Here is a 14,332-nt window from a genome sequence, read left to right as displayed (position 1 = left end):
TGATGGGAATCCAACGAGCAGATTACCATTCCTGATACATCAGAAGGCAATACGGGTTAAAACAGTGTGTTGTGTATTTATAAGCAGCTCATCATTATTTATGGCATACAGTATGAGACCCAGTTGCGATCTTGACTAATTACCAACTAATTATTTTTGTTGAGCTTTTTGTGACTTTTATTATAGAAGTGTAAGGGAGTAAAGGTCTGAGTAAAGGCTGCGGCTGAGTCCTACATTCCTGGGCTTGGTGTTGATTTTGGAGGGGACTATGGTGAATGAATGAATGAATGAATGAATGAATTCTGAACTTCAGTCTATTTATCTGAACATCTGCACAACGTCATGTTATAGTGTCCTATATATATATCATTTTTTAATTGATCCCAACCACATAAACCAAACTACCTATGTAAAAGAGTCATTTTTATTACATGTATCTTTTCACAGCTCTGTTTCTGACCTACAGAATGGCAAATAATGACACCACTTGATTTAAGCCTTTTAAAAACATCTGCACATTTTTAAACAGTAGCTTAACAAATGTAATAGGAACACATTTTTTCAGATCTCTGAAAATTAAATTGCTTGTGTATGCTTGTGTCTCTTGGGAAAACTTGTAGGTAAATTTTCCTAGCCTCCAAACCACTTATTGACAGAAAGATTGGCTGCTATAATCCCTTCATCTTTCTACGCTGCCTTAAGCCTCTCACAATATCTCTATCCATCTGGTACACAACAGTGCTTGGGTCCCTTGGCTTATCATGTCTAAACTATCTCTTGCCTTCTACCTCATAGGCAGACTTAATCACAACCTTGCTTTTTTTTCCTTTCCAGCTGGCCGGTAAACAGATAGAGCCTCCTGCCAGTCTGTAAAGCTTTGACAGCTAATACAACTCTCTAAAACTCCTCCAAAACTCAGCAAAAATTGCATAATGGCAATGACAGAAGGGAGATGCCACATAATACAGTTACCTGTGGTGAGGTTATTCCTGGGTACCAAGTTTGGAAAGTTAAATATCTTACTTTTTTTTTTTTGGTCTGTTGTATTTATTGGATAATAACAGTGGATAATAACCACCAGGCCACCCTCACACTCCTACTTTTCTCTTCTTAATACAATTTAGAAGTTTCATTACCATCTAGAGCTTTACTAGCTCAGCATAGCTTCCTTAGTATTAGCAATTTCAATGGCTCTTACAGATGTGAGGCTTAATATAAACTACACCCCCCTCTTTCTTTATTCTTGTCCATAAACCATTTTCTGCTAATTTGTCATTAGTAGCCGTCAGACCTAGTAATTACTGCTAACTCTTAGCATACTACTAGTGGAAGTAAATAAGAAAGTGTGCTACAGTAGAAATGCAGTCTCATGTCAGTAGTGCTTGTGATGAGGTCCTGTCCTCCCTTTTTGTCTCAATTGCTCACAGATGTTCCTTGCCTCAGAACCCACAATCCAACGTAGTGTAAATAAAAGGGCTGGCTGGACACGAACCAGTAAATCTGAAACATACTACTGGATAGTCAATAGAGCCTGAAGCCCTGAGGAGGGTGTTGCCAAAGAAAACACGCACCATTTGATTTAACATTTGCAATGAGCTATCACAGTCGGCAGCTTAGAAGCCACTTGAGCAGCTGAAATGTGTCTGCAGTTGTTTGAGCAGGATGATGTATTACACCAGATCAAATTAATGAGCAGCAGGAGATAAATCAACTCAAAAGAAATGTTCAGTATAGTATTAGATAGTTATAGTTTGTTCCATTACATCTTGTTTTTTTATGCGAGGTATCAAAGCTAAAAGTAGCTGATGGTTTCTCAAAGCCCACGCTGCCTGAATTAGACCATGGCTTGAACTTGCCTTGCTGTCTAGTCAGAGCGATAATATGTACTTCAAAAGAAAATGAGGCCAAGATTCACTTCTGTTTTAATGCAAGAGAGAGAGAGATAATGCTGCATAATCAGAACTACCAAAATTGTCAGAGTATGTACAGACTGAATTAAAAGCTGCAAAATGTGCTGGTAAAAGAAGCCTGTTCTATGTTTGATTTGAGTCTTTTTACTTTGCCACATAAACACATTTCATTTTTTATCTTAAGATCTTATATCAGGACAAAGATCTCATTATATAAAAAAGGTGGCATCCAGTGTGAATCTGAAGAACATGATGTACCATTGGGACTGTTGAGTTTTACACACTAAATACACTTAGCTACGAATAAACTTATTTTTGCACATGCCTAACATGAAGAAAATTATATTAATCGTTGAGCTTCCACTCAACACATATATTCAAGAGAACAGCATACACAAGATTAAGCTCTACAGTAAGGCAATTGCAGAACAATCAGGTCCATTACAGCACAAGGCAAATGGACTACTTTGACTCTCACGGCATGATGGGTCAGTGACTATTATATCACAGCAGGAAGGCCCTGGATTAAACCCAAACAGGGCCAACAGGGGATTTTTAATTTTGCTAAGATTTCTACATGTACTTCAATACTACAGATGTTTATTATAATTATTTAGCAGAAATGAACTTTAATGTCCATCATTAACAGTGACTACAATCAACACTAACTAATGCTCATTAAATCAGCTCCACAGCACTGTTCAATAGAAGTAGGGCATGGCTTACAGTTTCTTTGGCTCTAGCTTGGAGCCATACTAAAAAAGAAACCATTAATGGACTACTAATGAGCTAAATTGACCATTTATAGGTAACAAAGGGTGATAAGGATTCTCATGAGCCCTTCCATACAGAAAACAGGACCAGAGTAAGAGTGGATCTAAATGCCTTTACTTACACTGATGATTTTTATCGACTTCAGAGGTTTACAAAAAACCTTGACATTGTGCAGTCAACAACCTGGGGAATTATTTTCAGTATATTTTTCTAAACCTAGACTTTGTTGTAGAGATGTGCAGAGCCTAATAAACCATATTTGAATTTGGTTCCACACCTACTTTGGTGTCAAACCAATAAAATCAACAATAATTATATATGAGAGACAATTGTATGACTCATTAAATCCATTTAAAATAAAAAAATGTTCTTTACGGCTATTGGTTGTATTTTGTTTATTCAGCATCTCGTCAGGTTGTGAAACCTTTTCCCATTAAAAAGGTTGCTATCTACTCTGGGCAACTAGGTTGATGCTGTTCAGGCCTGCCTAAGCAAGACGATAGCTGCAAATTGACAAGGGGCCAGCCAAGCCCCTTTGGTAGAAGCCTGCCCTGATTAATTAGAGCCATGGAAGATGGAAAAAAATATCTGGAGCTTAGTACTCCTGTAATCCGTCTCTCCAGAGATCATATGCTCAGAGCTTGACCAAGCAAGATACAATGAAGATGGTAAGGCAGACAGTAGATCTTCTCCCTGTTTATTCCAGTTTTTTTTTACTGATCTCTGCTCCACTGTCACCAGCAGAATTAACTGCAGGCCACCAAAGGGAATTCTGAATATGCTATTTTATTTGAGAATATGCGCAAAGCCATAAGAAACTACTGATATTCATTGGATAGAGATGAAAAAATAAAACAAAGTTTGAGAATTATTGGATGAACTGAACCTTGCATGTAGTAACCCCATATGAGTCTGGCTTTGTTTGGCAATAAAACTATTTCTCTCAAACCGTCTTCCTTTAATAAAGTCATTATTCATTGTGTTTGCATCAAGCTTTTTCTGTGTATTCTCTATATCATTTTGCAAGAGGACACCCAGCATATAATCAAACCAACTAGCCATAGAAATTACTATGAAAGGGGTAAAATAAAGAGTAAACAAAACAGAAAAAGCTGTTCAATAAATAGATAAAACAAAAGGGATAAATAGAGATTAAATGCAATCCAGTCAGTCTGATTAAAAACAAAACAAGAAGAATGGTTCCTGTTACAATTTGTATAGTTTCGATGATCATTTTAGCAGTATTAGTAACAATGTGCTAATCAAATAATCACTGCCATCTGGGAACATGGCGACATTGCTGAAAAGAAGTCTGACGTGGAAAGAAACAGGAGCAGTTAGCCAATCAGACACATTGTAAACAAACTTTCAGGTTAGCCAAATGTAGTAAAAAGAGAAAACAAGGGTGACCAATGTTGGCTCATGTGATTGATCAATTTCAGCAGTACTTCCAAAATATATCTTCCCCTTTAAGTTGGCTGTAAACATGAGTAGTGAAACAATAAATCTTTGAGGACTTGCTTTGGCAGCCTTTGTATCTTTTCAACAAACCATTTCTTTCTCCTTTAACAGAGCTGTACAAGAATAGAATGAAATGAAATGAGGAAATATCTGACCAAAGAACAAGTAAACAAGCCTTTGACCAAGCATGCAATGCACATTTTCAGTGCTTTAAAAATGTCCAAGACTTGCTGTTGTTGTGCTTTACAGATTTCCAAACCTCAAAGAGTAAAGTTCTACACACAGGCATAGTGGCGGGTGAGGGTTTAAGAGTTGGCTCGCTGTCTCTTTGGGTCCCTTACATTGTCATTCATCTCCTTTCTGATCGTCAGCTATGAACTCCCCAGTAAGAGGGCAATAACTCCCATTGACTTCTTTTTCTGTCATCTCTGCTGGCTAGAATTACTCCTCAGATCTATACGGAGCATGACCCTGAAAAGTGTTTTCAATTACTTGCTGCTGGTGTCAACCTCTTGTGCTGAGCTTACTGAAATTGAACACCCCAAACTTTAAACAAGGCCACAAAGTTATGCTGTGCTGCTTCTATCAACAACATGGAATTACACATTTGACGAATGCCTCTCAGTGGCATGCATGGTATACTTTGAGAGCAAATTATGTTTGGTACATAGAAAGATCAGCAAAAGCACTTTGGCCAACATTGAGTTCAATGCAATAAATAAAATATCAGTGTATATTAGGAGCAGTTAAGTTGTAATAGCCCGCATTTGTGCTCGCTCTCAGGTGACCTCGTCAACCAGTCCGGGAACATACTGTTCAGGCCTTGCTCCCACAGGCCATGTGTGCAAAGTGTGCCAAAGAGATGGTGTGTAATCAAGGTTTACAGTTCACAGTCACATGACCGACCTCAGAATGCAACCTTGGCGTCTGTTTGAATCAATGATGGAGGTGTTCAAGTGCTGAATGCAGGTCAAAACAACTGCCACAGTCCATTCTTGAGAGTGATGACTGTCTAAGAGGGTTTAATATCATTGTGTCTATGCTTTATATGCACAGACCAACAGAGTCTTCACACTCTCCTGAAGCTGTGATGGATTCAAATAAACATTTGCGCCAAAAGTAGCACCTTCAACTCATTTGTCAACAATGTAAATCAGTCAGCATTCAGATTGTTACTAAAGTACGGAGGTAGTATGTATACACCCATATTGGTTTTAGTTTTTTCTTTTATACTCATGCAATTTGAAAGTCAAAGTCACCAAACTCCATGTAAAAATACAAATCATGCAGGTAGTTAAATCTTGCAAAAACATGTAATCAAGCACGGTACATTCCTACTAAGGCCTGATAAGTGACAACATCTGTGTAGGTGTTTAGGTATGAGCATAAAATGGAGAAACTCAAGTACAAGTGCCTCAAAATTGTACTTGCTTACTTTACACAACTGGATTTGGGTCTTGCTTTACCAATCAAGTGTCTTGTGTGGTTCTGCACACATACATACACACACTACTTGGACCAAGCAAATCCCCATTCTCCACACTAATTTAGAAGACAATAGACAAATTCCTCTGGAAATGAGTGCATCTGTACAATGCAACTGTCACTTTGCTTTAAATGCGAACTCTGCATGAACTTTGCAGGATTAGAACTGTATTCCTTTAACACTATTGTTTACTTGTTAGAGGTGTGCTGTCCCAGCGTCCCCGAGCTATTACCGCCTCGGTTGGCAGGGTGTTATATTGTCAAGGGTGATGACTTTACTCTTATATATTGTGTAAGGTGTAAACTCTGCTAATACTGATTTGCAGTGGCACCGATAAAGTTCAAATCCTCTACTCCCTTCCTCCCCTCTGTCCCTCTCTCAGGAGTCCTTGCCCTCGGCCGTATGCCATGACACATTGCTAGGCCAGAAAGGAAATTCCCATCAATCACACTTAGTGGAATGAAGTGTGGATGAAGGTAGTGATGCGTCAGTGGTCGTGATAATGGCCTTGAAAAGTCAGAGTCTGCCAGCCCTCACCATCTCTCACTGTACCAGTGATGGAATAGTCCAGGTTCTCTGGGGAGACGAGGATCCCTGCCCACGAAATACTGCGGAGATGAGTCATGGAACATTCCAGAGATAGTGCGCTTAAATCTCACCTTAACCAACCCACAACTTTCATACAAGTTAAATGATTCATCCAAGACAGATTTTCACTTTCATGAATCATGAACTTCATGAGCTCCACTACTGCCACACAACTGGTACTAATTTTGGGAAGTACTTTACGACTCCAGTGCAGTTTCTGCTAATGTTACTTCTTCTGCTATCCTTGATGTCATTTAACCTATTAAATGAAGTTACCACTGTCCAAACTATATATACATTGATCTTTTTTAACCCAGAGTGAAGAGATTCAATGACTCAAAGAGTAGTGGAGGACTATTTTTGCTTTGATAGCCTGACAGCAAGCGGCAGATATGAATTTGAACTGTCAAAGCCTTTTAAAACACTATGTACATCTAAACAGATTCCAGACTTCTGAATGACCGCCAACATCTAATTTTTTCAGTGATTTATAAATGGCTACATACTTTACTCATTGAAGGCTGTGCCAAAGCCTGAAGATTGACCCAGCTTTATACATGATCATAAGTTTTTTACAAAATAACTTACAGAAATAACCATTTATGCCTCTGGAATACATGAAAAAAGATGATCAGCTAGCGGGGAGATGCTTACGCCACTCCCCGCTAACTGGTTAGGGCAATTTAGGCTAAAATTAAAAAACAATGCCTGAATAATGAAGAGAAAAAAATGGCAATCCAGTGTAATCAGCTCGCGTTGCATCAGCCCTGCCATTCACATTTAGGTGGAGAAACATATTACTTAATATTTAATCCAGGCCTCAGCCAATTCCCATTCAGCTCAACGACCAAGGAGTAACTCCCCTGTAGCTCCGATAATTCAAATGTCATGTTTGGTATCTGTGTCTTTTGATATGAAAGTTATGGGATTTTAGAAACCTGAATACATTTCAATCTCCTTAAGAAGTTAGAGGATCCTATAAGAGACATCCACAATGAAACAGATATTTGCTTATAAAACCATATATATATAAGGTCTAATTTTTATACAAGTCATAGAGGGAATGAGCTCAGGAGCAAATAGTTCATTATAAAGCTCTTAGTATGCTGTGGACCCTTTAATAAGTCCCTTCCTGTCTCATCATCGCCATCTGTCGTGGCAATGGTAAATGGTTAACTATTGGATATCTGTGGCAAATTAGCTAAAACATATGGTACAGACACACATATCAATGCAAATAACAGTGTATTAGTTATTGATATTTCACATAAAATAGTTATTTTAACCCAAAGCTGAATTATAATATAATACTAGAAAAAACATGTAATAATACAAGGATGTTAATGTGCTCACGGAGTCTTCCATTTCTCAAAGTGCCTGCCTGACAAGTGAATGCAAAGTCATAATTAAAACAGAACTGAATCTTGAATCATTCAAGCAGTTACCATGTCCTTAGAAAATGAACACGCCTGGAAATGGACGTGTTGAATGCGTTGATGAGCAGATGTGAAAAACATCTATTCACCACTGAAGAACTTGCTGCAGTACAGGCTCTTCTAACCCTATCAGCTGGCAATGTGCATCTGCGCAGGAACAATGGCCCTCATTCACCCATCTCAATGAGTCTCGCTCATGTTCTGTGTTTACAGTAAATGTCAAATCCAGTTGTACTAAATATTTATGAGAAGTGGAAAATCTGCTGTTTCTTTTAGACATCACACACATTTTAGTGGATTTATACCCAGCAATGTCATTAATATTAACATGCAAACTTCAACGTGTCTTAACAGCTATAATTTTAATAAACTCATCACAGCTATGGAGCAAGAAGAAGAAATCTACTTGCATTTGCATTGCATCATTGCATGTACTTGCATGCATATACTTAGAGCTGGGAAAATCTGTGCCACCTAAACAGTCATAACAGTCTGATTGGATGTGTAATAATTTATTTTCCAAGACAGGGGCTGACAGTTTGTTGCAGCATTTGTAATTTGTTCCAAGAGAAGGGAACTTTTATTGAAAAAGGTCACTTGATGGAAGTTTCTAATGCACCAAAAGCTAGGTTATATTAGTTTGTAGAGTATTTCCTGCTTAATAAATGAAGTTATTTTAGGACAACAGGCATTAATGACGACTATATTAATTCACTGGGGGACAGTGGTTCAATTTGTGCATGAAAAATGTCCACTGACGACCCTAAAATTGGGAGGAATCGAACAGGCAATGAAGGAGAGATTTGACTATGTGCTCTGAATTCCTATCCCCCTGAAATGTAGATGTATCTGCGGGAGGTCCACTAAACCCTTCAACATCTAACTAATTAATGCAGAGATTTTTGCCTTTAGAGGTTTGAAGTTTAAAGACATACAATCCCACAAGCCATTCAAAATGGGAATGAGACTAAGTTAAAGACTTCATCAGAAAGTGCTCTGGACAAAGAGATCCAGACCAAAGGAAACATCATCAGGGTTGGAATTCCAGCCGTCGTCCAGTCAGACAATAGACAGCAGCTGCACAGAAACAAGTCCATTTATCCAGACTCCCGAGAGGCTGCTCAATAGGGCTTTTATTTCCTAGCAACTCAAAGAGACTTATGCCATTTGTTCTCAACACTAAAACTGTAAATGCTGTTCACTTACAGTATTTTAGACTTCTCTGCCAAAGGAAAGCTACTCAGAGGTGACGGCAGAGAGAAGCAAAACCTGTAAACATACACTCACTTGCTTTAAAGCACTGTAACAGGTCATACTGTACAGTATAGAGTTTCTGTTATTGCCATGTTATTTTTTTCTCTATTTCTCATCTATTTTATTCTCTTCTTTTCTAACCAAGAGTGGTCACAGCTTGAGGCAAGCAGGCTTCTTTATTTACAAGGACTGGGTATTGAATTTGTCATTGAAGTAAAAAAACTGGTACCATCCCTGAAATTTATTAGAAATAATGGGCCTAACAAAACCCAAACAATCCAAGGTTGGAACTTCTTTTCTTCACTAATGATTGGTGAAAGCAAACAGTAGTTGTCTGGTGGTAAAATGGCCAAATGTGCTATCTCTCCTATTGCCCCATTATTGTAGTGTTGTGGCGATAGTTTATGCTCACTGCACAGTACCAATTCTTATGTAAAAGCAACCTGGTATGGGGCTCTAAAACTGCACAGGGGGACACGGCTAGGTTTGTTGGACTTACCGAGAGCATAAATATACTAACAGCACATTCCGCAGTGAAATTGAACTCCAGCCACTACATCCGAGATATTCACACCCCTTTCAAAGTCCACACTGACTCAACGTTCTCAGAGCAAACTCCTCATTCCCATATCCCTATGGCAAGGACCACCAACTGCACCTCTCATCTCCTGTTACGACTCCTGACAGTTATGCAAACGGCTCAGGCAAATTTCACGAAGTGATATTTTTTCAACATCAGCTCTATGTGCTTATGGAGGAAACATACTTTCACGCTGGTAACACTCCTGCTTTGACAGAGTCCAAAGGCAATTTTGGCTTTTTCTTTTCCAAATTCCTAATGTTTGACTGAGTGCAGTGTCACGGTGAAAGGAACGCAGTGCATTTGGCTGGGATTTTTGTTTCAATTAGTGGTGAAGAAAAAGGCACAAAGAGTAGACAGACATGTAAAAAAAAAAAAAAAAAAAAGAAGTCTCAAACAGTTTTAGTATCTGCAGTGGTACAAAAATAGCTGTTTTCTCATAAGTTAATTCGGCTCTGAAAAAAAACATGTTTTCAAAAAGTCTGATGGGTAGAAGCTGCCAGCAATTCCATACTTTCACTCCACTCTTTGAAAACGGGGGGCACATCTGCTTTCATGTACTTCTTCTTGGAGAGTGGGTTTTTTCTTTTTTTTCTCTCTTTCTAAATGCATTTTTGATGGAAAAGAGGTGCAACTGTTATCCCTTTTAGGTTCACTGGACTGTGCCACCAGCTCAGAAAGTATATTCTCATAGTTTGCTTGTGCACACAAAAAAAGAGAGAGGGTATGTTAGAAGAACAGGCAATTACTGTAAGTAAGTGTGAGGGCACACATGAGGCACTGTCTGAGGCCTATAAATAGTTAACATCACTCCGGAAGAAGGAAGCAGAGTCGTAGCAATGGGTTCGTTCCATTAAATGTCAGAGTAAATAACCGCTGCTGTGCATTATGTTTACACACAGAGCATAAGGGGTTAAATTATTCCTTCTTTTTAACTGTAGATAATGAGAACTACTGTACTAGCACATCTGCCAGGGGACTCCAAAAAAACCCTGGCAATGCCACATACATCCGGACATAAAAAAGAAAAACAGTGATGGAAATAGTCATATGAATAAAGAGCTACCAAGGGAGACAAAGTAATATGACTCTAGTGGAGTAAAAGCAGCAATTTCACTGTCAAAGCTGCAAACAACATGGGAATTGTAATATACAATGAGCAGAAAGAAAAAGAGGAAAGATTTCATTGTCGGGTTTGAAAACTTTTTTTTTTTTTCCTTCTACAATGCAAAGAGATTAGCATTTCTGAGTGTCTCTCTCGTTAATTTCATTCCATACTAAGCCACTTTTTCACCTCTTTAAAATAGACCTTTTTAAAGAATTACTCCTTGGAGAACCCACCACTTTAACTAGATTTAACTAGAAATAGAAAAATAATTAAAAAAAACAAGAGATAAAAACAGAACACTTGAAGATTCATCTGTGAAAGTTTCGCTACTGATCATTGAGTCTAATAAGGGAGTCACACATCATCTCTGGTTTCAGATCTCTGGGGATGTTTGAGAGCTCTGGGGGGGAATGAGAACTACACCCAGTATTATCAGGCTTATTGTCTGGATTAACAACAACACACGCTGGTACAACCATCGCACCAAGAGCAAATTGATAACATCAGTGGTGTAGCAAGCAGAATATTAATGCAAAAGATATGCAATGTGGATGATACAGGTGCTCAAATGTCTTCAATACAAAGAGATTTTCACATTAATAACAAAATAATCTGCCAAGTGCTTATTAGATCAGAATTTCCAGATATGCAAGGAGAAAAATCCAACCAGACATTAGTCAGTGACCCATATGAGTGGTTTCTGGTTCAGCCATGGTAAGTTGAGCTTCTTCATGCAGTGAGAGCCAATCTATAAAAGATTATTTTTCTAATGACTTCATTCAGTCTCATAAAATAGAAACATGGATTGTAGAATAAGAAGAAGTACAAGTACTATGACATAAATAAATGTCAAAATCAATTCTTTCATACCCCAGAAAGCTAAAATTGTACATGCAGTTGCTTCTTTGGTATCTTTTTTGAGAATTGTCTTGAAAGAAGAAAAAGCATTGTGAAGTCCTAATTTAACAGGAAATAAAATTTTGTGAGCACATTCACTTTGGGGTAGAAAGAGCAGATCAGGATGGACCACATGGATAATCCAACTTTTCCATCCTCAATTAATGAGTCACATAACACACATGGCAGTGCCTTGGGCATCTTTTCCAACACTGAAATCTCAAATATGCTGGAATTAGAGTTCTATATCCATTCCCATAGGCTAAGATAGAAGTGACACTAATCAATAACAATATGGATTCTGTCTTATGGGTGTTTATGATGTGTAAAATGTTGTGGTAGAAGAAGGGGAGAAAAACAGATAAAAACACAAAGTTGATTTTTAACCATTTATGTCAGTTGTGAAACAGCAGGATGGTATGCACTGTATCCAGCAAAGCCTCCTCCAGCAGCTTTGGTTTACCCCAAAATGGCAATTGGTTCAACCTGTCTAGACATAAAAAAGGTAAAACTCAGTTAACCTCAACATCCAACAATACTGAGGATTTGATTGAGATGGATGCCACATCATCCAAAAGGACAAACATAACTGACCTGTGTGCTGCTTTTGCCACAAGTACAGATGCAATTCTCACCCTCGCATCAGCTGCAGTCCGAGGTGTCAAGGTAAATTGTCAGACTTTTTCCACAAACTGTCTAGACTTTCAACCCTTGCAGGCCAGCATGGGATCCCTGATAGTGGAAATCTATTCTACAAAATGCTCAGAACCCCTAATGAAGAAATGAAGCATGGAGGAACCATGACAGACCACAGCCGGAGGGAACCATACAGAGGGAGAAACGACCGTTGAAAAAGAGAGGGAGAGGGAGAGGGGGAGGGGGAGAGAGAGAGAGAGAGAGAGAGAGACAGAGAGAAAGAGAGAGAGAGATGTTCAGAGTGGAGAGAGAGTGACAGGAAGGAAAAGAACAGCATGCCAAAATAAAGAAAGGAAAGTTCGAAGACAGGGGGGAATGAAAAAAAGAAGAAAAAGAAAAATAAAGACAAGAATTCATTGACAGAAAGATACGGAAAACAAAATAAATACAATTTTAGACTTTGGCCTTCATGATGTCCTTGTTGCACTGTCATGTCTGAAGTGACAGACTTCAGAAAATGTACCCTCATTCACTGGTCATGCCGATGCTATTTTTCAATTTAGTGTAGTTTGATGACTTTTTGCTTTCCAATTTATGCCATTTGAAGAATATTCAGAGCTGCCATCGTCTGAAAACTAACTTTTGATACCTTGAAACATAAAAGCTGGCTAAAATCATTTCAAATCAGCCTATTCCTTTGAAAAGTTTGGGTGAAATTGGGTAATAAAAATGATGACTGAAGCTGAATTAATCATTATTCCTGACATGAAAAAACACCATAGTGTCAAAATGACCAGTCAGCTCTGAAGTGCTTTTTTTTTTGGTTTTTTTGGTGGTGGTGGTTTTTCCAGCACATTTACTTTATGGCTTGTGAGCCTCTACACACTGGTGGCCTTTCATTAGCTGATGCAGGGAAGATGAACATCTAGCAGCTGAAGAGCAAGATTTTCTCTGTCTGTCTCAGTTGGATGCATGTAAGGCAATCATTTCCCATCAACAAAGTGACCTGTGTCTGTTATTATTTTTCTGCTCCTGCTTTATCGACTAAAATTTAATGAATGCAGCTTAAGAATACACATTGTGTGGAAGATTTACATTGTGTGTGTCTGAGTGTGCTGTCTTCATTTGCAGTGTTTTCAGTCCTCTTGGCTCAGTATCACCTTTAGTCCTCCCTTTGGCACAAATCTGCCAGGCTGACTCATTGTCTCAGGTGAAGTCAAGCGAAAGACATGGTTGACCCAGCCCCTCAGAGCCCCGCCTTCCCCCCCCCCCCTCCCACACACACACACACGCAAAAACCAACCCCCACTACACCAACCCTCTACCTCCTCAGCTCTACTCTCGGGATTCCCGTTATTTCACCCTGTCTGCGACGGGACTTCTGGGATTACATCGCATATCAGTCTGGCGCCTTGCCTCCTGCCACTGTCAACAGCCATGGGAGGGGAGGGCACACCCTTACTCAGCACGGCTCCCACTTTGAGCACAAACCAGTCATTGGTCCTCATTATTTATGACATTTTCTGCAAGATTATTAATTCATCAGAATTACATTATATTCCAGACACGGTCCAGACACTGTCACATCTGCGGTGTCTCTGGAGTCCAGCAGGTCCTACAGGAGCGAGCACCGCCCACTCCATCAATCCCACCTGCCCCCCCACCCTACTTTACTGTTTTTTCCAACATCTCTAATTGGGTTTTGTTTATAGGTTCTGTGATCACTGCCGACAGCATGATCGCTACTGTTGCCTCCCAAAGTCTAATGGGGGGGAACCTGTCTATTTATCTGCTGCCTGCTTCACTTTCACTAATCACGCTGTCATCAAGCAAACATTGTTCTCATTCAAGACGTGCGAGAGCATCTGTTAATATTATAACAATGTCTGTATTGTACTGATGAGATATCAACACCATTCGATCTCTTTCATTGTTCAAGATTATTAACGCCTGATACTAATATAAGAAATGCGATATGAGGTGTCTCTGATGTTAGCTCAGGCGGCTGACTAATCAAAGGTTAGGGTTACAGTTTTTCAGAGAGGCCCGCTTTTAAAGCTCCGAATAATCAATACTTTTAATGGATCAACTTACTAAGGGGGCTACATATTGACGAACCCAGCGAGAATTATCACTCAACTCTGCCGTTTTCTCGCACACCGAAAAAACAAAAGAGTTATTTGCCTCTTTTAGTTCATTTTA

The 14,332-nt window shown here is 39.0% G+C and overlaps 1 protein-coding gene across 1 annotated transcript in view; it reads right to left on the bottom strand.

Annotated features, from left to right (window-relative positions):
• Positions 1-13,638, bottom strand: part of LOC133993527 (neural cell adhesion molecule 1-like) — a 243,751-nt gene extending 230,113 nt beyond the window's left edge. Inside the window, exons 1-2 of the mRNA XM_062432516.1 lie at positions 13,493-13,638; positions 6,169-6,239 (exon numbers count right to left, since the gene is read on the bottom strand). Coding sequence (XP_062288500.1) covers positions 6,169-6,239; positions 13,493-13,638 — 217 coding nt within the window. The remainder of the gene's footprint in view (positions 1-6,168; positions 6,240-13,492) is intronic.
• Between the last annotated feature and the right edge of the window lie 694 nt (positions 13,639-14,332).

Source organism: Scomber scombrus, chromosome 14 (genome assembly GCF_963691925.1).
Source record: "Scomber scombrus chromosome 14, fScoSco1.1, whole genome shotgun sequence".
In the NCBI taxonomy this organism is placed as follows: domain Eukaryota; kingdom Metazoa; phylum Chordata; class Actinopteri; order Scombriformes; family Scombridae; genus Scomber; species Scomber scombrus.
This window is presented reverse-complemented; position numbering and strand designations above follow the sequence as displayed.